Genomic DNA, 24,241 nt, shown 5'->3' with positions numbered 1-24,241 from the left:
AGGCACTGCAGTCAGCGCTTGCGGGGGATACAAGCAAATCGGGGTGGACACAGTCCCTTGTCCTACGTGGGGCTCACGGTCTCAACCCTCATTTTACAGATGAGGTAACTGAGGTATAGAGAAGTTAATGATAATAATTACGGTATTTGTTAAGTGCTTATTCTGTGCCAAGCACTGTTTTAAGCACCAGGGTAGATATAAGGTAATCGGGTTGTCTCACATGGGGCTCACGGTCTTAATCCCCATTTTACAGATGAGGTCACTGAGGCAAAGAGATGTTAAGTGGCTTGCCTAAGGTCACACAGCAGACAAGTGGCAGAGGCGGGATTAGAACCCTTGTCCTCTGACTCCCAAGCCCGGGCTCTTTCCATTAAGCCATGCTGCTTCTCCAAGGCCCAAGACTAAGCCCTGTCCCCCACCCTTCATCCTCAGGACCTAAGCTCTGCTCAGCCCTTGAAACCCACCCCATCTCCTGCCCAACAGCCCTAAGGCTCAGGGTCCTCTGGACAAAGGAAGGTCCTCTGGTGAGAAGAGAGTGGGGAGGCCAGAGAGAAGACTCTGGAGATCATGTCCCTCCCCTGACTTCTCCTCCGTCCCGGACCCCGCAGCAGGCAAGAGGAAACCTCGGGCGGGGACCAGTGGTGCTACTCACGTTGGAATTGGGGGTGGAGGAGACGCTGCTTCTCTCCGTGTCGTTGAAGACCCCCTCAGACTGCTCCGACAGCTGCAGGGGAAGGGGCTGGTAACCCGCGAAGGGCTCTTTCGGTCCCACGGCAACGGCCCGCTCCCTCCCTCGGTCCCCAGGGTCCCCACGTTCCTGGCCTTTAGCTGCCCGTGGGGGTTCCCTGGGCCGTGACCTGAGATCTGGCCTGTGAGTCAGCAACGGCCATCCCGAGGGGGAGGGGAACAGGCATCCTCCCTGCCAGCCTGCCAGGCCTCTGCCTGCTCTCACCCGTGGGTGGTCCCTTTGGCCCCTGCCTCTTTTCTCCCTTCCATCTTCATCCCCACTGCCCTCAGAGCCCTTCCTGGGGCTCTATGCCCCAGAGCACCTCCTCAGGAAGGCAGAGAGGGGCTCACAAGCATCCCTGTCCCTGGCTCGGGGTACGGAATCAGCCAGCTCATCCCCGAGAAACCTAGGGGAACGGGCAGGCAGCCAGCTCCGTGTGGGCAGGTGGTTAACAAAAAGGGTCTGAGGGAACCACGAAGACACACCAACATCCATCCTCTTGACCCTTTCTCCACGCCTCACAACCAGAGTCCCAGCCCACCATGCACTGATTGCTCCAGCACTAAAAGTGCAAAAGCAAAGTGAGTCCAGAGGAAAAATCTCTCCCCTTGGCATTTTGGCTATCTAGCGGTAGGGTAAAGAGAGAGATCGTCAGTCAGGGGGGTTTTCTGGAAGGGACCCCAAAGACGGTAAAGGCACAGAAGGGGCCATGGAGGCAGAACAAGGTGGGGGAGGTGGGAAAAGGGGCGGCTGGGCTCACCTGGTAGCTAGAGGGCTTTCTGGGTTGAAGCTGCTTCAGGAAGAGCCCAAAGAAGGAGATGATGATACAGGAGAGGAGGACCACAAAGGTGAAGAGGGTAACAGGGCGGACAGTACCTGCAGAGGAGACAAGGATCCCGTGGAGCGCAGGCCTCACCTAAAACCGTTTCCCACTCCAACACCAAGGGTCCCTTCACCGGGCCGAGAATAATCACAACCACAATAATAATAATAATAGCAATGATAACAACATCCAGTTCTCCTATAATGAGAATGTGGCACAGTGGAAAGAACATGGGCCTACTTCCTAATTTGTTTCTTTTTAAATGGCATTTGTTAAGCATGTACTATGTGCCAGGACCTGTACTGAGTGCTGGGGTAGAAAAAAGTTACTCAGGTTGAACCCAGTCCATGTCCCACAAAAGGCTCACAGTCTTAATCCCCATTTTACAGATGAGGTAACTGAGGTCACATAGCAGACAAGTGGTGGAGCAGGGATTAGAACTTGGGTCCTTCTGATCGGGAGTCCCAGTGTGACAGGGTCTATATTACAATAATAATAATGGTATTTGTTAAGTGCTTACTTTGGGCCAAGCACTGTTTTAAGCACTGGGGTAGATACAAAGTATTCAGGTTGCCCCAGATGGGGCTCACAGTCTTAATCCCCATTTTAATAATAATAATAATAATGGCATTTGCTAAAGCTTACTATGTGCAAAGCACTGTTCTAAGCCCTGGGGGGGATACAAGATGATCAAGTTGTGCCACGTGGGGCTCACCGTTTTAATCCCCATTTTACAGATGAGGTAACTGAAGCATAGAGAAGTTAAGTGATTTGCCCAAAGTCACACAGCTGACACGTAGCGGAACCGGGATGGGAACCCACGACCTCTGGCTCCCAAGCCTGGGCTCTTTCCACTAAGCCATGCTGTATCCGATCTGCACATGCGCTATCTGCCCTAGCGTTCTGTACAGTGTTTGGCACATAGAAGAGTGATTGTTATTAACGTGGAGGCCATGTTCTTGAAGAACCCCATGTTAAGGAAAACTAAGACCATAGTTCTATCGCCATGTCCAGACAACTTCCCACATCACACCACCCAAGGGGGTGCAGGGAAGTTGGAAAATTATTCCCTAGTTCCCCATCAGCATTCTAGTCAAACAATCATGGAAACATGCTCTGTGGTGGAATACGCAGAGTGCTTTCACACCCTTTATCTCATTTTAGCCTCACCATTTCCCTGCCAGGTAGGGAGGGACCCAGACAGGATTGGGGACTGGCCCAAGGTCACACAGCAGGCTGGTGTGACTAGAACCCAGGACTCTGCCTGCCTCCCAGGCCTGCATTCTGACCTCCCACTGCCCTCTGAAATTGTCTGGTGCTCAAACCTCGCCCCAGTGTACTGACTGCTGCCTAATGCCACTGCGGACCCGACGGGCAGACACTGGAACCCTCTTCCCGTCTCCACCACAAGTTTGCTGGGTGACCTGGGGGAAGTCACTTAACTTCTCTGGGCCTGTTACCTCATCTGTGAAACGGGGATTAGGAATGTGAGCCCCAAGTGGGACAGGGACTGCGTCCAACCCGATTAACTTGTATCTATGCCGGTATTTAGAACAGCACGTGGCACATAGTAAGAGCTTAACAAGTACTGTAATTATTATTACTCCAAATACTCTAATGCTTCCTCCTGTCCTCCCCTGTAGGGAGAGTGACCCCTCCTCTCCTCCTCTTCCTAGCAACCCCAGGGACTTGAAGCCTCAGGGGTTTTCAGAGAGGGCAGCTGAAGAGCTTGGGATGGGGCGAGGTGGCAGTCGAAGCCTGGTTTGGGCCCTACCTAGGCGGACGACGGAGAAGAAGAGCAGCCAGAACATGCAGAGGATGGGGGCTACGATCACCTGGCTGATCGCGGCTCTGTGGATGTGTGGGCTGAGCTTTGTGGGGATGAAGACGTAGTAGATGTTGTAACGGTCCACCAGATGCTTCAGCAGCATGTACAGCAGCCCTGGGGAGGGGTGCGGCGAGAGGTCGAGAGGGAATAGAAGAGGGGCAACAAATGGCAGGGGTCAGAGGCGGCAGGGAGCCCCCCGCCTGTCAGAGATGGCCCCGGGGGAGTGGGGGCCCGTCAGAAGGGGAGGGGGATTAATTCAGATTCTGGTGCTTTTGAGACTACCGGTATCATGGGGTCAGAGAGCCAAGCCGGTGGTTTCCACTGGCTCCCATTCCCCGCCGGACCACCCTGTCACCACTTTTCCCCACCCTTGGGGAAATAAATGGCTCCGAGCTGCTGCCGGGGACCGGGGTGGGGGCGTCAGTCCCGGGTAGGTGTGGGCCTCGGAGGGGACTCACCGAAAGGAACGATGATGGGGCAGATGATGCTGTAGGTCATCACCACGGAGAAGATGCAGGAGGTCCAGGCGTACTGCAGCCCGAATTGGAACTCGTAGGCTTGGCTCTGGGGCATGATGGATGAAAACCATAATCATGAGCCCATGACCACCCCCTCAAACTCCAGGCCCCTCCCCAGCACCTTTCCTCCCCACCCCCTACAAGACCGCCAGGGCTTGAGCTTTCCTTCTGGCAGGAGGCCATCCCTGATCACTCCCAACAAGCCACCGCTTCAGCACTAGGGTATCTGATGGGTTATTGACTTGTCCCAGTGTGCTCATTATCCAAAAAAATAAATCATTGAGTATCATAACTACTGTGCACTTCTCAGGGCAGGCCCGCTTGCCTTTCCCATTCAAATCATTGATTCCTTGATGGCAAAGCTCACGTCTTCACTTCAGGGGGTCCCCCAGGAAGCGACTATTACCCAGGAAGTGCTCAATAAACGGAGGCACTACCATTTCTGGACTCTGTGCATGCCCCCCACCCTCCTTTCTCTCTCTCTCTCTGAGTCCCCAGGTGGCCAACTCCGGCCCCACGTCCCTCCCCGGACACCCCTGGTGAGCTGCGGCTGTGGAACGGGGAACGTGAGGGTAACAACCTCTTCCCTTTGGTCGAGAGGGCGGCTAGGAGGATGGGCCGGGAGGGGAGGAAGGGGCAGCTGGGGTCCCTCACCCGCCTGATGTGGAGCCTCTCGGGCTCAGAGTTGGCCAGGCAGAGGCGGGCGGCGTAAACCAGGAGGGCCGGGATGCGCAGCAGCTCCATGGCAGTTCCCGTCAGGCTGGCCGTGATGACATAGTTGACGAAGAAGGCGCCGTTGTCGGGGAGGAACACGCATCTGGAGGCGCCGACCGGCCAAGGGAACGTGTCAGGAGGTGAGGGGGCAGCAAGGCCGAGTGGAGGATAGAAGTAGTGGGGGAGAAGAAAGAGGGAAAAGAGTCACACACAAACCCGTACATGCCCTTAATTCCAGTTCTCCAGGAACAACCTGGGAGGACCCCAATATTGCCTGATTGTTGACTCCCAGGGCCAAATCTCTTCTCCAATCCAGGATCAACCCTTTAGATCAGTGACTCCAACCACCCCCAGGACCGCTTATCACTAGGGTCCATCTAAGTGAAACCTTCACCGTTTTAGGACTCAAAATCCCCTCCCTGCTACCGACCTTCTCTCCCATCTTCCCACCACCAACTCTCAACTTGGACTGACGCTCCCAAGTCTCTGCTTCAGTAATTTCTTTTTTTTTCCTTTTTACCTCTCAGATACTCCATCCATCCTGATGGTGAATCCTGGCCATCTCAGTTTCCCTCTCTGTCCCTTGTTGAGGCTGTGGGTCTCTGGTTGCGTGGTTCTTGGAGAGGCCCATCTGACCTCCCCTCCTCTGAGACTCAAGTCCCTCTCTTACCTCTTCACCACTTCTGGTTTCTGGAATCACTTTCCCCCACCCCAGTTGCTAAACTGGGCTTCCCATTTTCTCCTATCTCCCTCCCCACATCCTTTAATCCAGAAGCAGCGTGGCTCACTGGAAAGAGCACAGGCTTTGGAGTCAGAAGTCAAGGGTTCGAACCCCGGCTCTGCCACTTGCCAGCTGTGTGACTTTGGGCAAGTCACTTAACTTCTCTGTGCCTCAGTTCCCTCATCTGTAAAATGGGGATTAAGACTGTGAGCCCCACGTGGGACAACCTGATTCCCCTGTGTCTACTCCAGCGCTTAGAACAGTGCTCGGCACATAGTAAGCGCTTAACAAATACCAACATTATTATTTAATTTTCCCCCTCTGAGCTTCAACTAGTTTTCTATTTAACCATACACAGTGGGGAATATTTATAAACTCCTGGAAAGCAGTGACTTTCTAATCTTGCTTCTAGGGTATTCGCTCAATCTCTAAGTATCAATCAGTGGCATCTACTGAGCACTGTACTAAGTGCTTGGAAGGATACCCTGCCATAGAGGATTTTTATGGTATTTGTTAGGTGCTTACTGTGTGCCAGGCCCTGTACTAAGCTCTGGGGTATATACGAGATCATTGGGTTGGACACAAAGGGCTCACCATCTTAATCCCCATTTTACCGATGAGCTGAGGTGCAGAGAAGTAAAGTGACTTGCCCAAGGTCACACAACAGACAAGTGGCAGAGCCAGGATTAAGAAGCAGGTCTTCTGATTCCTGGGGAGTAAACTAGACTATTAGCTCGTTATGAGCATGGAACTTGTCTGCTAATTCTGTTGTATAAGCTCGGAACATGTCTGCTAATTCTGTTATACTGTACTCTCCCGAGTGCTTAGTAAAGTGCTCTGCACCTAGTGAATGCTCAAAAAATACCATTGATTCATCCAGGCCTGTGTTCTTTCTCTGTTGGTAGACACATTCCCTGCCCATAATGACCGTACAGTCTAGAGGGGAAGACAGATATTAATAGCACTTGGAGCTCGGGAGGCACTCAATAGATACCACTGATGATGATATGGACAGAGAACCATCAAAACGTTTTTGTCCCCCCGTATCATCCCCAGTATTGACTGAGCATCTCCTGTGTGCAAGAGGACTGTACTAGACTCTTAAGACTGTGAGCCCCATGTGGGACAACCTGATTCCCCCGTGTCTCCCCCAGCGCTTGGAACAGTGCTCTGCACATAGTAAGTGCTTAACAAATACCAACATTATTATTAAACACAAAGTAGTAGACTCTAGATTGTAAGCTCATCCCTCTAAACTCTAAGTTTGTTGTGGACATTTCTTGTCTGTTATATGTACTCTTCCAAGTGCTTAGTACAGTCCTCTGCACACAGTAAGTGCTCAATAAATACAACTCAAGGAACAAATGGTCCTTGAGGAGTTTAAATTCTAATGGAGGAGTTGACACTCAGAGCAGCTGAGCCTAAGAAAATTGCCTAGGACTTTTATGGTCTGCCCCATCACATTGCCACCGCTCCGCTCCCGACGGCCAGATTTCCCAATTTTACCCATCCTTCCTGGTCACTTGTTTCCACAGGTGCACACCTCACTTTGCCGCAGAGGGATCAAAGAGTCTCTTTATTAAGGCCTCGATGTGCTGGTCACTTAGGTGCTTTGTTTTTGTTTTTCCAATTTGTGGAGGTGTGGGTGTGTGTCCCGTCTCCTCATTTTAATTGCTAGCTCCTCGAGGACAGGGACCACTTCCTGTCCTTCACTTGTACGTCACTATGGTATTCCGTACCCAGCGGGCGGAACTGACTGGCCCTAGAAGGAGGGGGCTTCTCCAGGATAAACTTTACGATCCCAATTGCTGAGGCTTCCCAAATTGTTACTCCGCGGCCTCTGGTGCCACGACTAGAGTGACTGGGGTGGGCAGGGAGGGTCTCCTGGGTCCCATCTTTGGTTCTAGGCGTCCCCGATGCCCCATACTGCTTTACGTACAAACCCCAGGCCCAGGACACTTATAAACTAAGTATCATATAGGTCCACCTCCATGGTTCTGAGGGCCTACACGGGTGCAAGCCAGCTGCACAATCATAAAACTGCAAATACATATGTGTACACACGCATACACACAAACATGGACGCTCACACACCCAAAAGTAAATCACTCTCCTACTCACTGGAACTTGATCCTTGCCTCCTTCAAAAAATTGATATCAAACAGCCATCGGAAAAAAACATCCAAACTACAAGGAAAAATAAGGCCATTTCATCATCAAAGATCGAGGTCACTGGTCTCTCCCAGCCCACTCCCTCAAACACAGATTTATTTTTGGTCTCTCCATCCCAGACTGACCGGGGTTAGTGTGGGGTCGCTTGGCACAACCCAAACCCCAACCCAGGGAGCAAATGCCTCCCCCAGTAAAAGGGAGGAAAAATGGGAAGACACCCATAAGCCCAGGGAGGATTTGTTGATCAGAGGCTGTCAAGTGATTGGCAGACCCCCAAAGGGCAAAGATTGGGAGGGTGGGCCTGTCACCATGAGGCTGGGGGCTAAAGGCGTGAGTCCACTGTGGGAGCATGGTACCTGGTTAGCCCCAGAGAGGGCAGGATGATTACCATAAACACCTGGAAGAAGTAACACTTGTGCATCGTGACCCGATTTTGATATGATCTGGTAGGAAAAAAATGAGAAATAGGAGCGGGGGATCTGGGGAGACCCACGTGGGGCAGAAGACGACACCGAGAAGAGAGATGCACAACCCGGAACGATAGATCGAGGGAGTCTAACTGACCTCTGGGCCTGGTTCCCGGGTTGCCCTGTGTTTTTACAACAGACTTGTAGATATCCTCATGCCTGCACAATCAGGGCCACTACTAAAAGTATGTTTCTGCCAGTGTGGGGGAAGGAGGGCTGGTGTATGGTTTTGATATCTATTGGCGAGATTTTCAAATCTCCAAATTCTCATTCCCCTTCTCACCCTTATCCCTTCCCAGCCATCCAGGGGCCACTAACACAGGGCATCTTACTACTGTTCCTAAGATTCCTATTCCTCCCTCCAGCTGCCTCTGAAGGCGTGGCTGGAGCAGGCCACGGTGTCTCGAGCTTCCCAAATGATGGCACGTGCAATAGCAGGGGGCTAGAGGGCCACCAATATCCTAGAATGCAGCAGGGCAGACACAAAGGGTGGTGGTGGGAAACTGGAGAGTGGAGATTGGAGGAGGGGATGGGGCCGTAGCTTCCTGATCCAGGCTCTCCCTTCCCCCAGCCCCCCCTTCCCTTGTCCTAGGGGAATCCAATCCTTAGTCACCCCCTGGAAATCCCACTCCATAGCCACAGCCGAAATCCCTGGTCCTTCCCGGAAATGTCCAGGGGGCGGGGTTCCCCGGGGGCCCCGGGGAAGAGCAGAGAGAAGGTGGGAAGGACTGACCTGGTCCAGTGGGACTCGAAGAAGGCAGAATAGTAGACAATGAAAGGCAGGAATACGGAGAAAGCCCAGAGCAGGAGTGTGGGGAAGAACTGGGTGATAATGGGATTCTGCAGGGAGAAGACGGGGAGAAAGAACAAGGAAGAGTCAGGCACCCAGCTCCTGGCCAGAACACCTTCCCTGGGCCTTTCTGGGGCTCAAGAGCACTGGGGCTTGCTTCCCAGGTAATGGGCCCTGCAGCCCTGGCAAATCCTCACATCTAGGGGACGTGTGCCCCTTTCCCCCTTTCCTCTCCTCCCCCCACCAGCCCTGCCCCGTTCTTACAATGGATGAGGCTCCCACAAGGGCCCCTGTGAGTAATCAGACGACCCGCTGGTATTGACAATGGAGCTTGGCGTATGTGAGGCGGAGTCTGAGGACCCGGGATCCAGAGTCCAGCTCTGTCACCGGGTGATCTCGGGCAACTCCCTTACCTCCTCTAGGACTTAGTTTCCCCATCTACAAAGTGGAAGATAACCGATCACAGAGATTTGGGAGTAAAAGCAAATGAGAAGCAGTGTGGTCTAGTGGAAACAGCACGGGACCAGGAGTCAGAAGAAGCCTGGGTTCTGACCTTGCTTCCACCACTTGCTTAAAATGTGAGCTTAGGCAAGTCACCTAATTTCTCTGAGTTTCAGTACTTCCTCTGTAAAATGGGGATTGATTACCTGTTTTCCCTCCCCCTTAGACCGTGAGCCCTGTGTGGAACAAGGACTATGTCCAATCAGCTTATTCATTCCATCATATTTATTGAGCACTTACTCGTGCAGAGCACTGTATTAAGCACTTGATCTACCCCAGGGCTTGGCACAAAGTAAGTACTTACTACAGTTATTACCACTATACAGAGTCAAAATATAGAGCTCCGTGAAAACAACTCTAAAAATCAAGATATTTTTTCTCCTCCATTTTGCTCCAGGTGAGATCACCTGTCCCTCAGGATGTTGACAATCAAGGGGGCACCCCCTAGGGTGCGAACAAGAAGCCTGAGCAAATGCCCGTTCCGCCATGGCATCATTTCCTAGGCCGGCTCCAGTAAATGCTGGGGGGTGGGGATGGGGGACTGGGCCCAACCCACTCCCTCAGATTTCCCCTTCCCTCCCCTCAGCCCCGAGCACCTTGAGCTGCTCGACAGGGCGAGTGACATTGAACATGTCCATGGTGTTGACGATGATGGCCGGTGTGGTGAGGAAGAAGAGGAGCAGGAAGAGGCTGATGTTGAGCAGGACAAAGCGGGCCCACCAGACAGCACTGCTCACAGACAGGTTCTCCCTGGGTGGGGAGAGGACACAGAGAAGCTAAAGGACAGGGGATGTCGGAGCCCCAAGGGGAAAACAAAGAGACAGAGAGAGAGAACGACAGCGAGAGACAGCGACAGAGAGAGAGAGGGAGAGAAAGAAAGAGAAACAGAGAAAGACAGAGAGGAAGAGAGAGAAAAATAGAGAAAGAAAGGGAGAAGGAAAAGAGAGAGAGATGGAGAGAGAGACAGAGAGACAGAGAGTGATCAATCTTCCAGCATAAAGGTAGGAGGCTGGACAGGAAAGCACACAGCCCCATCCCCAACCCCGAAGCCCCCTTTGACCCTGAGGGGAGGAGGTTTACCAAATGATGTCACTGGGGTCCGGAGCGTAGCTGACACCCCAGCGGTACGATTTGACCACAGTGGTCACTGAAGACTGCTGCGGGAAATTGCGGCACCTGCTTTTGCTGTAGTCTTTCAGGATGCTGGGGAGAGGGAGGAAGAGAGCACAGAGGAAGTGTTGGGGGCTGTGGCGAGGGGGGCCCCAGCCTCCAGGATTCCCAGGCAGCCATAAGGCTGGAAGGGAACCCCAAAAAGAGCAGCGCTGAAAATTCCTATTCCCTTACTGCCAATGGACCTGAAAGAAATCAGGCTGAAGGCCAAGAAAAATGTTCATAAAGTGTAGATCTTTCCCTTGCAAACTGAGACCCGCTGGTGACAGTGACAACACCTCCAGGAGAATTAAGGGTGGATTGGGGCTAAGTGGATCGGGGCTACCTGCTCCCCAGCAGGTGACAACACAAAGGCTGGGACCCCTGGTCCGGGACCCAGAAGGAGAGGAGCTCAGTGGTCAGGCTTGGAGATGTTTGGAGGAAGGCGGTGCTAGAGCAGGGGACCAACCCCCCCCCCTCCACTTGCACCTGATGGGAGGAAAGTGAGGGGATCCTACTGAGCTCTGGCCCTTGGGACCAAGAGCGACCAAGCGACGGAAAAAAACTCAAATCCAACAGTGAGAGGGAGCCGTTAAGAACAAAAGAACCAAGATAATAATGACCGGAAGTGAGCTCAGGCCAGAAACGGAGAGAGTCGGGGAGGGTCCTGCAGGATGGCGACCTCACAGTGCCCACCAAGGGTAGGGAGGAAAGCAGTCAGTAACTGTGGTATCCTGCTCACAGCAGCTTTCCTGAGAAGCAGCGTGGCCTAGTGGAAACCGCCCGGGCCTGGGAGTCAGAGGACCTAATTTCTCATCCCTGCTCTGCCACGAGTCTACTGCATAACCTTGGGCAAGTCAATTAACTTCTCTGTGCCTCAGTTACCTTGTCTGTAAAATGGGGATTAAGACTGTAAGCCCTATGTGGGACATGGACTGTGTCCAGCCCAATTATCTTGTATCTACCCCAAGGCTTAGCAAAGTGCCTGGCACATAGTAAGTGCTTAACAAATACCACAATTATTATTACTATTATTTTGTCAAGTACTATGTGCCAAGCACAGCGAGAGAGCAAGAAGAGGGAAGGGAAGGGAAGGGGGAAAGATCATAAAGGAAGGTGGGGAAGGAGTGCAGAGGAACAGAGGAGGGAGAAGAGGAGGACAAAAAAAGATGGGGAGGCTTCCTGACCAATCTCTCCATCTTCCAACCACATCACCTAAGCATCTGGGTGCTCACTGCCCTCCAGAACCCCCACAAGCATTTATGGACATACCTTTAGACTCAGCTGCCTCCCCAGTTAGACTAATTTCTTGAAGGCAGGGATCATGTGTACTTCTTCTATTGTAGTCTCCCAAACTTTTAGCACAGTGCTCTGCACAGAGTAAGTGCCTCATAAATATCACTGATTGATTGACAAGGAGGAGAAAGAAAGGAGGGGAAGCAGAGAAAGCAAGGCACTGGCATCATTAGGTCTGACACCATTTACTGAAACCCTGCTGGGTGCCAAAACCATGCTAACCACTGTAAGCTCATTATTGGTAGGGAATATATCTGCTAAATCTGTCATATTGCAGTCCCAAGCTCTCTGCACATAGTAAGCATCCAAAAGCATAGTAAGCACTCAAAAATACCATTGATTGATTGGAGAATAGAAAGTTAAAACAATCAGACATGTTCTCTCCCATCAAAGGGGCAAAGGAAAGAAAACAGAAAGCGGAGGGGAGGAAGGGAGGGAAGGAGACAGGAGCACTGTGGGAACATCCCATCCTTAGAAGGGGCAGGAAGCAGGGCCTGAACAGGAGCAGAAGCAGCTGTAGAGGGGCAGGGGGTGGGCGCAAAGGCCCACAGCACTCACACTGACGTCATCCTCTCATCCTGGAAGGTGACAAAGGCCGTAGTCAGCCGCTTGAGCTCAATGCGGTTGCGTTCGGCATTGAATTCGTCGGTCAGCTTCTCTTCCAGCTCGCTGTAGTACTGCTCGGCATCCACCTGCAGGATGGGAAGAAGAGGGACAGTGTGAGACAGCCAGGAAAGAAGTGAGGGGGGGCCCAAGGACAGAAGGAAGATGTCTGGCCACCGACCTAGCGCTTAGAGCAGTGCTCTGCACATAGTAAGCACTAAATAAATACGATGAAATGACTCTGGGTCCTGAGGAGGCCTCTCTCTTTAAAGACCTCCATAGCCACAGCTGTCACCCAGGAGAGGGTGACTATGTCCACCATTTTACAGTTGAGGCCCTGAAGGTCTCTGGGACAGAAGCAGGGCTCCACTGGAGGCTGCAGAGTCTCCTTTCCAACAGAATTTTCAGGAAAAAAAAAGAGAAGAGGAGACATGATTTGAATGGGACACTCCTGGTATGAATAGTGTCAGGGCCTTCTGGGAGCAGAGCATGGCCTAGACCTGGGAGATCGAGACATGGCAGGGGGATGGACTAGCCGGCCTCCCGAGTTCCCTTCCAGGCCCGTGGTTGTAGGATTCGGACAGATGGCGCCCGTGCTTGCTGTCCATCACTGGGTCTGCTGAGACATGCCGGAGTCTAGGTATAATAAGGAAGTGCTTAACAAATACCATCATATGTGTCAAACACTGTTCGAAGCTCTGGGGTAGACATAAGGTAATCAGGTTGTCCCACATGGGGCTCACCGTCTTGATCCCCATTTTACAGATGAGGAAACTGAGGCACAGAGAAGTCAAGTGACTTGCCCAAAGTCACACAGCTGACAAGTTGAGGAGCCGGGATTAGAACCCACGACCTCTGACTCCCGATCCCATGCTCTTACCACTAAGCCACGCTAGGCCCTTCCCGAACTGGTTGGGGAGTTGCTCCAAAAGACGGCTGCTGATCCATTAGCTTTCTCTAATAAGCGACATTATCACTGTTTATTAAATATTTGTACAGCACTGATTATTTGCCAAGCATTGTGCTATGTGCTGGTACAGATGCAGTCAGAATTAGAGGGGGAGGGAAGGAACTGAGCCCGCTGTTGGGTAGGGATTGTCTCTATCTGTTGGCGAAGTGTGCTTTCCAAGTGCTCAGTACAGTGCTCTGCACACAGTAAGTGCTCAATAAATACAATTGGATCAATGAACTGAGGAGATGGAGAAGCAGTGTGGCTTAATGGCAAGAGCACGGGCTTGGAAGTCAGAGGACATGGGTTCTAATCCCGGCTCCACCACTTGTCTGCTGTGGGACCTTGGGCAAGCCGCTTAACTTCTCTGGGCCTCAGTTACCTCATCTGTAAAAAATGGGGATTAAGACTGTGAGCCCCATGTGGGATAACTTGATTACCCCACTTGTATCTACTCCAGGACTTAGAAGAGTGCTTGGCACATAATAAGTGCTTAACAATCACTATTATTATTACTAAATATATGAAGTCCCCCAAGTTTTCCCTCCTCCTCCTCTTCATCATAGGCCCCCTCCACCAATCAGGCCGTTCCTGTTGGGCTGGGAAAGGCTTGGGGCATGTCCAGCTCAGTCCCTCCTCCAGCGGGCCTCAGTTTCCTCTGTTGCTCTGGCTGGGGAGGGCCCTTCCCTACCTCTTCAAAGCCACAGAAACGGCAGCAGAAGATGCGGGCGCAGGGATGAGTCTTGATCATGATCTTTCCCTCTTTCTGTGTCTTGGTGGTGAAGTAGAGTCGACCCTTCATAGCCTTGCGCCTGTGGGGGTGGAAGAATCCAGGGCAGAAGTGGGAGCCCTCCTCCCAACTGCCTCTTGGCCTCCCCCTCTCCCAACCTGGATTCGGACATAAGAGGAATCCCAAAGTGGGGTCCCCAGCTGCAGACTCACCTCAGGGCATCCAGCTTCATCAGCTTCCGCACGTCAAAGCAGAACTGGACATTGGTGACGGTGCAGCTGGGAAAGGCTTCACTGTGGGCACAGATGTGTGCACAAACGTATACACACGCACACACGATTCCAGATGTCACCATAGACCCTTCCAGCGCCCCCCACTGCTGCCCGGCTCTGCAAACCTAGAACAGACCCCAGGCCACCCTGCAACAGAGCATGCTCCCCTGGGCAAAATCGAGGTCTACCAGGTCAAGTGGAGCCCTGACTGGGCCTGAGCCAGATTGGAAATGAGTCAACCCCTGGGAACAGTGCCACACTTAGAAAGGACCCAGTGACTTCTGGGAATCTTAGTCCCAACATTCCAGGGCTGTGCCAGACATGAGCGATAACCCCGGGCCAGCTTTCCAACAATAGCGAAGGAGGCCTTAGGCCACTTCCAGTTCACCCCAGGTTAATTTCCAACCCGCAGTACTCCGACTGCTTCGAATGGAAGCAAGCCGGGGGGGCGGAGCGGTTGCTAAACCAGTCCAAGTCCACTGGACCGGCCTAAATCAGGGAAGTGGTGGGCTACTCTGCTGTAAATCAACTCTTCCCACCCTGGAAGACTCACCCAGTATGCAAGTCTGGGCCTCGCTCTCACCCTCACGCAGACCAGTGCCAAGGTCTACTGGGCCCCGCCCCATTTCTGGTCCGCCTGCTAACTTGCCCAGGACGCCCCACAGAGGGGTCCCCCCGGAGTGGAAACGGAGAGGGAGAAGACCAAGCAAACCTCCCTCCACAGTCCTACTCACTGGAAATGTTTGAGGATGAGCGAGGGGTCCGAGATCTCCTTGGGGATGTGAGTGACCATTAGAGTCTTGGCAGCCTGGGGGGAGACAGAGAAGGGGGCAACGCCATCCAGCCGGCGCTGATTCGGACTCGGGGAGATTGGGAGAGAGAACCGAGGCCTCCGGCCCTGGGCCCAGCTTCAGGAGCTCTTGCTGAGTCGGGGTGATCCCAGGGCCCTTTTCTGGAGGAGGATTCCTCCCTTCAACAGTTCTCCTGCAGCCCTTCCTCTTCATTATCAAACACGTATTTAGTAGGTACCCATCTGCCCACGGACCCGGGCTGGGGGCTCCATAGAGGAAGGTGAAAGAACACAGCCCAGTCCTGTAAGGCTTTAGGATCCAAGGCCGACAACACCAATGAGAGCAGACGGAGAACAGGACTCTCCGTCACGGACCAAACATCGAATGGCCAGGGCAGTAAGGATTTGCCCTACATACAGGCGATGGGGCAAGGGAACCGATCCCGGGGGAAGGCGAAGTGCCGGTCAAGGGGAGCCCTCTACATTGTAAGCTTAACATGGACAGGGAATGTATCGTTTATTGTTATAGTGTACTCTCCCAAGTGCTTACTACAGTGCTCTGCACACAGAAAGCGCTCAAAAAATGTGACTGAATGAGCCATGTGGCTAGTTGTGTGGCAAGGGGAGTGTCTGGGTACGGACCCTGGTCTGCTTTCCATCATTTCCTCGCTCGACCACAGGTAGTCAGGATGAAAAGGTGTTTCCCCGCCCCCACCTTACCTTTTGGGGGTCCTTGTCCCCGAGGTAGGCAGAGTGATGGGCCATGCAGAGGAAGGTAATGATGAAGTAGAGGAGGGAGAAGAAGCTGTGGAGCCACAAAAGCCGGTCCCTGTCAAAGGTCAAGGTTGAGGAGCCGTCACAGCCTGCCCAGACCCAGGATGGGGCATCCATCTGGTGCTTCCCCTTCCTCCCACCCCAGTGGCTCCCACTGCCGTCTCCTCCTCCGGGGGCTGAACCTGCTGGACGGATCACATTGACACCAAGGACTCCCGGGAGGTGGCACCATTAGGGAGCCGAGAATCAGGCGAGGCCACCAGGCTGGCAGGAGTGACCCTGGGCCACCGGTTGAAAAGGGGCAGACTACGGGCTGGCTCAGGAGCTGCTGGCTCCACCAGTCTGGCCGCCTGCCTGCCCCACTGATCCAGGAGTCTAACTGCCTGCCCCACTGATTCAGCAGGTTGGGAACATCCCGTGCCGGATGTTCCCCCTAAAATAGAGACCAACTTCGGCTTCTCCGGCTAATAGGAGTTCCACACTCTCCTGGTTCTGCATATTAATGGACCAGGCCTCTGCCTGGGCAAATCTAACACTGATCTGAAAAAATATCTGCACAATCTGCATTTGTCTTCCAAGTCTGTCTGCTAACCAGCTGACAGCATGGGGTTTGACCACTGATTCTTTCCCTCTTTTCCTTTTCAACGCTCTTCTGGATCACCCTGATTTGCTTCCTTTAATCATTCCCCCCACCCGGCCCCACAGCACTTATGTACTTATCTGTAATTTTCTCGTTTATATTAATGTCTGCCTCCCCTACTAGTCTGTAAGCTCGCTGTGGTCAGGAAATGTATCTGCTATATCGTACTCTCCCCAGCACTCAGTACAGTGCTCTGCACACAGTAAACCCTCAATAAATATGACTGACTGACTCAATTTGGCTGAGAAGCCCAAAATGGCATTACATCGGTTTGGATGGCACGCACGTGGTGAGGGTATATTTCTGAACCATTGCATTCTTGTGAAGGTTTCCGACGGGACCCATTCAGACGTGGCCAATATGCTCACCCCAAGTGCTGGATTCTTTTGGGGGTCGGAGGAGAGAAAGCCTCTAAATGAATTCCAGGTTTCGGGGGTCAAGTAGAACCTTGACACCGGGAAGAGGGGGACCAGGACACAGCCTGGAGCAGATCTGGGCCAATCAAAGGGCCCGCCAGCAGCTCCAGTTTGCTGCCCTTCTGATCCCTCATGGCTGGGTTTCTCTCTGAGCATTTCTGTCTCTTCCCCCATAGCCAGGGCCCTCTGGGGGCTGAGGACCCTGCAGAAGCTGTTTTGGTGGGGATGGACTGGAAGGAAGTACCTCAAGGGCAGGAATTGTGCCTGCCAACTACTGTACTGTACTCTCCCAAGCACTTAATAGGGTGCTCTGCACATAGTAAGTGTGCTCAGTAAATACTGAGGATTTATTTAAGTGGCCATCGGAGTCAGCACTAGCTGTTTGGGGGTCCTGGGTCTGGCAAGGGCTGGGAAATTGTTTATCTGAGGAGGGGCGGGGGAGAACCAAAGAGCCCAGGAAGTCCCACCCTCTGGAGCTCCACCTTTCTCCCAGGGAGAAGCATGAGAGACTAGGCCCTGGGAATCTGGCTCTTACCCAAACCCTCTTCCCCTCACCCCTCCACAAGTCACCGTGATGCCGACCAGGGCCGGTGTCGGCCTGTGCGGTCTCCCCGGGCTGAGAGAACAGCTGGTATTTAGAGTGCTCTCCTGAGGAAATAGAAACCCTTCCCTAAGGTGATCTCAACTGTCCTTCCAATTCTTTGGAAAGGCTGGCCAGGTGGGGAGGAATCAAGGCCCAGGGTGGCCAGGTGATGGGCCCCAGGTCCTTCAGAGCCCAAGTGATGTCCCTGGTGGAGCCGACCCCCCAGGCTGGGAACCAGCACCGTCAGTCCTCCCCAGCCAAGAGTTCACCACCATCCCTCGGCCAGGGCAGAGGGCAGGACGGAGCCCAGCACCTACTGAGAGTGGATATTGGCAATCGTGGTCCGACCAAACTGACTCTGCATTTGTCCTGAAAGAGAAAACAAGGTGTCCTGAGCATTTATGTACCTCTCCTTGTACTCTACCAGTCCCCCTTCTGTAGTTCATTTTACCATCCATCTCCTGCTCTACACCACAGATTCCTTGTGGGTAGAGAACGGGTCTACCAACTCTATTGCATTGCTCTCTCCCAGGGGGCCTAGTGCAGTGCTTGGCACAAAGTAAGCCCCCAGGAAATATCACTAACTGATTGACTGATTGTTGGGCTATCCCAGGGCTGTCCGATAGTCTTCCATTTCCTGTCCCACCCTCAGTTTCTAGGGAGGCCCTTGCATCTGGGAGAAGTAGCGTGATTTGATGGATAGAGCATGGGCCTGGGAATCAAAAGGACCGGGATTCAAGTCCCAGCTCCACCATTTGTCCGCTGTGTGACCTTGGGCAAGTCACTTCACTTCTCTGGGTCTCAGTTACCTCATTTGTAAAATGGGGATTAAGAGACTGTGACCCCCACGTGGGACAGGGACCGTGTCCAACCCAATAAGCATCACCCCAGGGCTTAGAACAGTGGTTGACACATAGTAAGTGCTTAAATACCGTCATCTGCCATTCTGGGACCCCTGGGAGAGCTGAACCAGCGCCATCGCCTGCTGTCCACCTTGAAGCCAAACCACAACTGAGTTCTTCCTGGACCCCTGCCCAGTTGGTGGGTGCAGGGGGCCCGTGGAGGCACGGGTGACGGGGGGGTTCATGAGCTCCTGCCCTGGTACGCTACATGCCCTGCTGCTTGAGTAGAGTCTGGGTTCTGCCCTGCCCGTACCTCGAGGATCCCCCGCGAAGTTGATGGGCAGGATGACAGCCACAGAGAGGACACAGATGATCATGAGCAGCACCAGGATGTGGCGCTGGAATGAGAGGTAGGTGGTGGCATCCACTCCGCACTTGCTTTGCAGCTCTTCATCCCTGTGGAGACACAGCAGATAATGGGGCAGGAGCCCAGAGGTCTCGGACAGGAGCCGCCCCCGGGGGTGGGGAGAGCACTGTCCACTTTAGGACTCTTAGAAGCTCAGCCCTGGTCCAGGGATTGTGTACCACTCCCCAGCCTCGGATGCCAGGGAGAAGAAAATCCAGCCCTGGGATTCCATGACATTTCTAGGCATCTTCCCGCTACGACACAACAAGAAATGCTCCAAGGACTGGAAATAAGGAGCTCGGATTCCAGAGAGCAGGTTCTGCACATTTGACCCATCCCTCGCCCCTCTTCCCTCCAAATCAGGCCAGGCCCAGGGGCAGCAGAGCCAGACCAGTGTTAGGTCCCGGGTGACTGTCCACTGTCCATTGGCCTCACAAGGGGATGAGGCTGAGGAAAAGACTCAGGCGATGTCACGGCCCAGCTGAGAACCGGGAGACAACTGTCACAGATAGACCGGCCTGTTCTCGCACCCGCAGTGACTCGGGACCTGCTTCCGGCAACCCCTGAAACGGGTGAGCAACAGCCATCGCTTGCCCTACGAGAATGTGTGTATGTGGAGAGGGGAACGACAATCAGAGGTGGGGACCAGCACAGGTGGAGGAGAAGGAAGTAGAGTAGATATGCCGCTGGCTGATTCTCAGCCAGAGATTGCTGGGAGTTTACAAGATGGCTACAGACACAGGAAATTGGATTTTCCCAGTGGGCTGGGAGGAGCTGATTCAGGTCACAGGCTCTGGGCAGCCCTTGCAGGAGATAATCATCCCCCTTTCCTCCCAATTAGCTTCTCCTGAGTGAGTTCAGAGGAAACAGCACTTACTTCATCTGAAAAATGGAGAGAAGCCAAGAGCAGAAACCCTAGGAAGAAAAGGAGGGAGTGTCAGAGGAGCAGGCACAGTGCAAGCCATCCTCCTGGGCCCAGACAGCACGGAGGGGGTTTGCTGAACCCCAGGAGAGGGACCCTGTCAGCTTGAGAAGCCAGCAGACAGCTCAAGCATGGGAGAGTTACTGTACTAGGAGTGATCATGTGTAGGGCCTGTGAACCCCTGGGGAACTCACCCACATATGCCCATTCACCTGAGGAGGGATGGGCACATTCATAGGCATTACCCAAAGTCACCCAGAGCGACAGCTAGAGCTACATATACATTCACATACACGCACACTTACAATGCTTAAGCATACCAAGGTTCAATCTAAACCACCCAGGGGTGAATTTTTGTAACAGGGAGACACCCCCCCCCCACACTCCCCCTTTCTTCCTCCCCACCACCACACTCTTTTCTCTCCTGCCTTCAAGCACCTGTGAGGGGGATCAGGCTAGGCAACCCACTCCCTCCCCCAAACCCTGGAGGCACCCCCTCACTCGACACTCACCACATCTTTGTTCTCTACATCCAAAGGGCTGGACTCGGAAGGGGACTTCTCCTTCTCACTCTGCTCCCCATAGAACAGAGAGGTCAGGCTACTCAACAAGGGAAGGTAGGGTGAAAGCGGGGAGAAGGGGGAAGACCACCACAGGGTGGAAGTCAGGAGGGGAGAGTTGGGGAAAGGAGGAAAGAGATAGAGAGAGAAAACCGGATTTTTAACAGGCTCAGGGCATCGGCAGCAGACACCTCCCTGCAGAGTCAGAGAGGCAGGAAGACAGCCGCGGGTGCTTGATTCATTAGCTGCACCCAACTGGTTCAGTCTCTGGGCAGTTGGCTAACAACCTGAATTGTCACGAGCAGCCAGCCGTTGAGTCTGGAAAGGCGTCGGGCTGCTGTAAAAATCAAAGTCCCCACAGAAAACTTCTCGCTGCGCAAGAAAACTACCCGGATATGTCAGCGATGCCAACTCAGCTCCCACTGCGCGCCGCTACATACAAAATAATCAGGTCAGACACAACTTCTGTCCTACTCGGACTCAAGGTCTAAAGGGGAGGGAGGACAGGTATTTCATCCCCATTTTACAGATGAGGGAACTCAGGCACAGAGAAGTTAAGTGACTTGTCGAGGTCACACAGCAGGGGAGTGGGCAGATCTGGGATTAGAATCCAGGTCCTCTGACCCCATGCCCTATCCACAGCTGCTTCCTCCTTTTGCCATGCTCAGCTGCACACTCCCCTCCTGAATTTCCAGACCAACCTTCTGTCTGCTCGCATCCCTCCAGCTTTCAACCTGTTCTCCCAAGGTTTTCTACCCCTACATCTCTTAATTTCAGCCCCGAGATAGGACCTCTCTCCCTGACACTGCCCCCACACTCTAGTTCTGGGGTCGAGTCCCAATCCAGTATAAGTTGCTGGGCTACTAGGTGATTAGCAGTGCTCTGTTCAAGGCTAGGCTAGGCTGGTTTCTGCTTAGGGCCCAAAGCTTGGCCCACCCTTGGTGGCCTGAGGGTCACCAATTCCAATCCTAACTCTTCCAAGGGGCTCGGCTATCGGTTAATTGGCTAAAAGACAGGCAGTTCTCCTAGAAGCTGGCGTTATCTTCTCGGCAACCTCACATTATGCATGCTGTGTCTGCCTCGCCACGTCACACACTTACGCAGATGTTTCTTTGTCTTTCTAAAAAATCAAGCAGTCTACATCTCCCTACTCCTCAAGAACCTCCAGTGGTAGCCTACCCATCTCTGCATCAAACAGAAACTCCGTACCATAGGCTTTAAAGCTCTCAATCAGCCCACTCCCTCCTAACACATCTCCCTGATCTCCTACTACAACCCAGCCCGCTCACTTCGCTTCTCTATCTCATAGCCAACCCCGTGTCCACATCCTCCCTCTGGCCTGGGACTCTCTCCCTGTCCACACATACCAGACCACCCCTCTCCCCACCTTCAAAGCCAGTCACACCTCCTCCAATAGGCCTTCCCTGATTTAGCCCTCTTTTCCCTAACTCCCTCTCCCTCTACGCTGCCTATGCTCCTGGATCTATTCCTTTAAAGCACTTGATATTCACTCTACCCTCAGCCCCACAGCATTTATGTACATGCCCATAATTTATTCATTTATATTAATGTCCGTCTCCCTCTAGACTGTAAGCTTGTTGTGGGCAGGGAACGGGTCTAGCAACTCTGTTCTATTGCACTTTCCCAAGCACTCGTTAGAGTGCTTAACACACAGTACATTTTCTATAAATATGATTGTTACAGTACTCTGCATAGAGGAATGATTGATGGATTGGCTGGTCGTAGTAGTAGTAAGAGTACTTATTAAGTGCTTGTTGTGCGGCAAGTGCTCAGTAAATACCATGGACTGCCAGCTAAGTTTGTTCCAAAGAGTCCCTCCCATCTTTTGGGTGAGAAACTAGCTGTTTCACCAGGCTAGAATAAACTCGGGCCTTGGCCTCACCTGTCATTGTCCATCAGCAGGGCCAGACGCCCATAATCCCAGGCAGCTTTCCGGAGGCAGGAGAAGACCAGGAGGAGGAACTGCCAGTTAAAGGGGGTGGGGAGTAAAGGGGAGAGAGAAAGAGAGAGAGAGAGAGAGAGAGAAATGGGGAGTGGTGAAAAAAACGGAATGAACGTGGAGGGAAATAATGTATTGGGATGGAGGGGAACAGGACTAGGAACTTTCCTGCCCCTCCCTGTCAGAGTTGGGGCCCAAACTCAGCCTCACCAGGCCAGCAGCAGAAACCCTACACCACTGCTCTTCCCCAAGTGGTTTGACTATGCCGACAGGCCACTCAAGCCCTCTGGGCCCACTGACTTCCATTCTAAAGGAACCTCAACCTCTATTGCTTTGGGGGAACGGCCAGGGAATGCCAAGCGGGCCTTCAGGAAGCGCGAGCAGAGCCTCTGACGAGGAGCTGCCTCGCCCAAAAAACTAGAGGTGGGTGGTAGGGCCAAGAAGAGGATGGGCCCACCCTGGCATCAGAGCATCAACAAGTCTGTCAAGGAGCCGGATCAGCAGCTGCCCTCATAGAGCCGAGGGATGAGAGCCCCCCCCCCAGATCGCGGGCTCGGGAGGCTACTGGTGGCCCTAAAGCACACGGGACTCTCTGTCAACCTGGAAGTGCTGGGTGTACATTGGTCATACTAGGTGCCCATACTGAAGTGGTGATGTCACACCAAACCTTTGGTGGAAATTCATGGGGGAGGGAGGGGGAAGGGTCCCTTCCCCTCCACCCTCTTCCCCTCGCTTTCGAGCCATCGTGAACTTCTCCCCGGTCCCGGGAACAGGGACGATACTTCCGAGTCAGGGAACTTGGGTGGGCGGAGATGGGAGGCAGGCCAGAGGGAGGCCAGGTGTGTGACTTAAAAAGACGGGATACAAAAGTCTCCCGGGGCTTTGGAGGTCTGGTGGATGCCACCCTGCCCTAGGGGTGATCACCCAGAGGACCTCTCCCCAGGTCCCACTCCCACTCACCAGCCACAAGAGGACGTTGATGCCCAGCACGGTGGGCACCCCCCCGAAGGGTAGTCCCCGCAGCACCGTACTCTTTGTGCTGTAGCAATCGTCTCCGGATGCATTCTTCATGTCCATGAATTCAAGGATGTCCAAGGAGGCCGAGTCCGCCTCTCCCGGGAACACGCTGTCCATGGCCCTGGGTTTGGGATCCCCTAGTCCTGCAAGAGCCAGCAGGTTGGAAGCCTGAGAACATGTGAAGATCCCTCTCCCAGCCTGCCCACCCCAACAGCTCTGGGCTTTGGGAGGCACTGGGGGAGGGAGCTGCTTTTCTGACCTAAATATGCAAATTAGCACAAGCCTTGAGCCCCTGGGCCTATTTTTCTTCAGGACACTGAGAACCCACTGACAGTGGCTGACAGTGGGGGGGGTTGGGAAGGCTGGCTGGTTCAGTTGGTACCCTCAATCTGGTACCTCTGACAAACTGGCTCCAGAACTCCCTTGGAGAATCTCTCCCTCCTGCTTGGGGTGGAGTGAGGTTTGAGGACAGGAGATTCTTGCCTCCGACCTAGCCCAAAGGGTCACAGGGAGCTGCTGTTCAGGAGCTGAGACCCCTGGGTGATGCCACTGTGGGGGCAACCAGACGCCTAGGCTCCCTGGGAGCTCCCAACTTGCTGGAGGTGGGTCTTCTGGCCCTCAGAGGTCTTGAAGGTCGACCTGCCAGTCCCCTTCTTACCTGAGAATGTCCCAGATCAGGTTCAGAGACCAGGTGCCCAGATCAGGTTCGGAGACCAGGCTCAGCCATCCTGTGGCAAGGTGCCCCTGAAATAGCTGCAAAGGAAGGCAAGAAGTCTAGTTGGGCAAGAGCAATCAGCCTAGGGGCCTAACAGCCTGGGAAAAAGCAGTGAGCCTCCCACTCCCCTTCCCACCCCCAACTTCCCAGCCAGTTGTCCATTCCCCTGTCCCCTCCCAATTCTCAGCCCAAGTGGACCTACAGGACCCACGGTTACCAGATGGGTCTTCCTGGAGCCCCCCCGGCTCCCAACTTCACTCTCTATCAGACTGGGTCCAGAGCCAAAGGGGGGCAGGACAAGGGTTTGTCAGTCAATCGTTTTTACTGAGCACTTACTGTATGCAGAGCACTGTATT

At 53.4% G+C, this 24,241-nt stretch overlaps 1 protein-coding gene across 11 annotated transcripts in view; it reads right to left on the bottom strand.

Moving 5' to 3' along the window:
- The window catches only part of TMEM63C (transmembrane protein 63C), a 95,235-nt gene that overhangs the window by 3,598 nt on the left and 67,396 nt on the right, over positions 1 to 24,241 (bottom strand). For 8 of the 11 annotated variants that reach the window (XM_029074694.2, XM_029074685.2, XM_029074678.2 and 5 more), the window contains 22 exons: positions 23,829 to 23,923; positions 23,114 to 23,313; positions 22,097 to 22,176; positions 20,146 to 20,233; positions 19,589 to 19,626; positions 18,619 to 18,761; positions 17,781 to 17,832; positions 15,771 to 15,879; positions 14,995 to 15,068; positions 14,201 to 14,281; positions 13,950 to 14,070; positions 12,265 to 12,398; positions 10,342 to 10,464; positions 9,858 to 10,011; positions 8,704 to 8,810; positions 7,860 to 7,946; positions 7,453 to 7,518; positions 4,551 to 4,713; positions 3,837 to 3,942; positions 3,325 to 3,492; positions 1,488 to 1,603; positions 653 to 739 (listed from right to left, as the gene is read on the bottom strand). In XM_029074694.2, coding sequence (XP_028930527.1) covers positions 653 to 739; positions 1,488 to 1,603; positions 3,325 to 3,492; positions 3,837 to 3,942; positions 4,551 to 4,713; positions 7,453 to 7,518; positions 7,860 to 7,946; positions 8,704 to 8,810; positions 9,858 to 10,011; positions 10,342 to 10,464; positions 12,265 to 12,398; positions 13,950 to 14,070; positions 14,201 to 14,281; positions 14,995 to 15,068; positions 15,771 to 15,879; positions 17,781 to 17,832; positions 18,619 to 18,761; positions 19,589 to 19,626; positions 20,146 to 20,233; positions 22,097 to 22,176; positions 23,114 to 23,287 — 2,271 coding nt within the window. In that variant the 5' untranslated portion in view covers positions 23,288 to 23,313; positions 23,829 to 23,923. Of the gene's footprint in view, positions 1 to 652; positions 740 to 1,487; positions 1,604 to 3,324; positions 3,493 to 3,836; positions 3,943 to 4,550; positions 4,714 to 7,452; positions 7,519 to 7,859; positions 7,947 to 8,703; positions 8,811 to 9,857; positions 10,012 to 10,341; positions 10,465 to 12,264; positions 12,399 to 13,949; positions 14,071 to 14,200; positions 14,282 to 14,994; positions 15,069 to 15,770; positions 15,880 to 17,780; positions 17,833 to 18,618; positions 18,762 to 19,588; positions 19,627 to 20,145; positions 20,234 to 22,096; positions 22,182 to 23,113; positions 23,314 to 23,828; positions 23,924 to 24,241 lie in introns of those variants that run through there. The other 3 variants (XM_029074756.2, XM_029074764.2, XM_029074770.2) reach the window with 2 other exon arrangements.

The sequence above is a fragment of the Ornithorhynchus anatinus genome, chromosome 1 (assembly GCF_004115215.2).
Source record: "Ornithorhynchus anatinus isolate Pmale09 chromosome 1, mOrnAna1.pri.v4, whole genome shotgun sequence".
Classification (NCBI taxonomy): Eukaryota; Metazoa; Chordata; class Mammalia; order Monotremata; family Ornithorhynchidae; genus Ornithorhynchus; species Ornithorhynchus anatinus.
The sequence above is the reverse complement of the archived record's forward strand: the minus strand, read 5'-3'. Positions and strand labels throughout refer to the sequence as shown.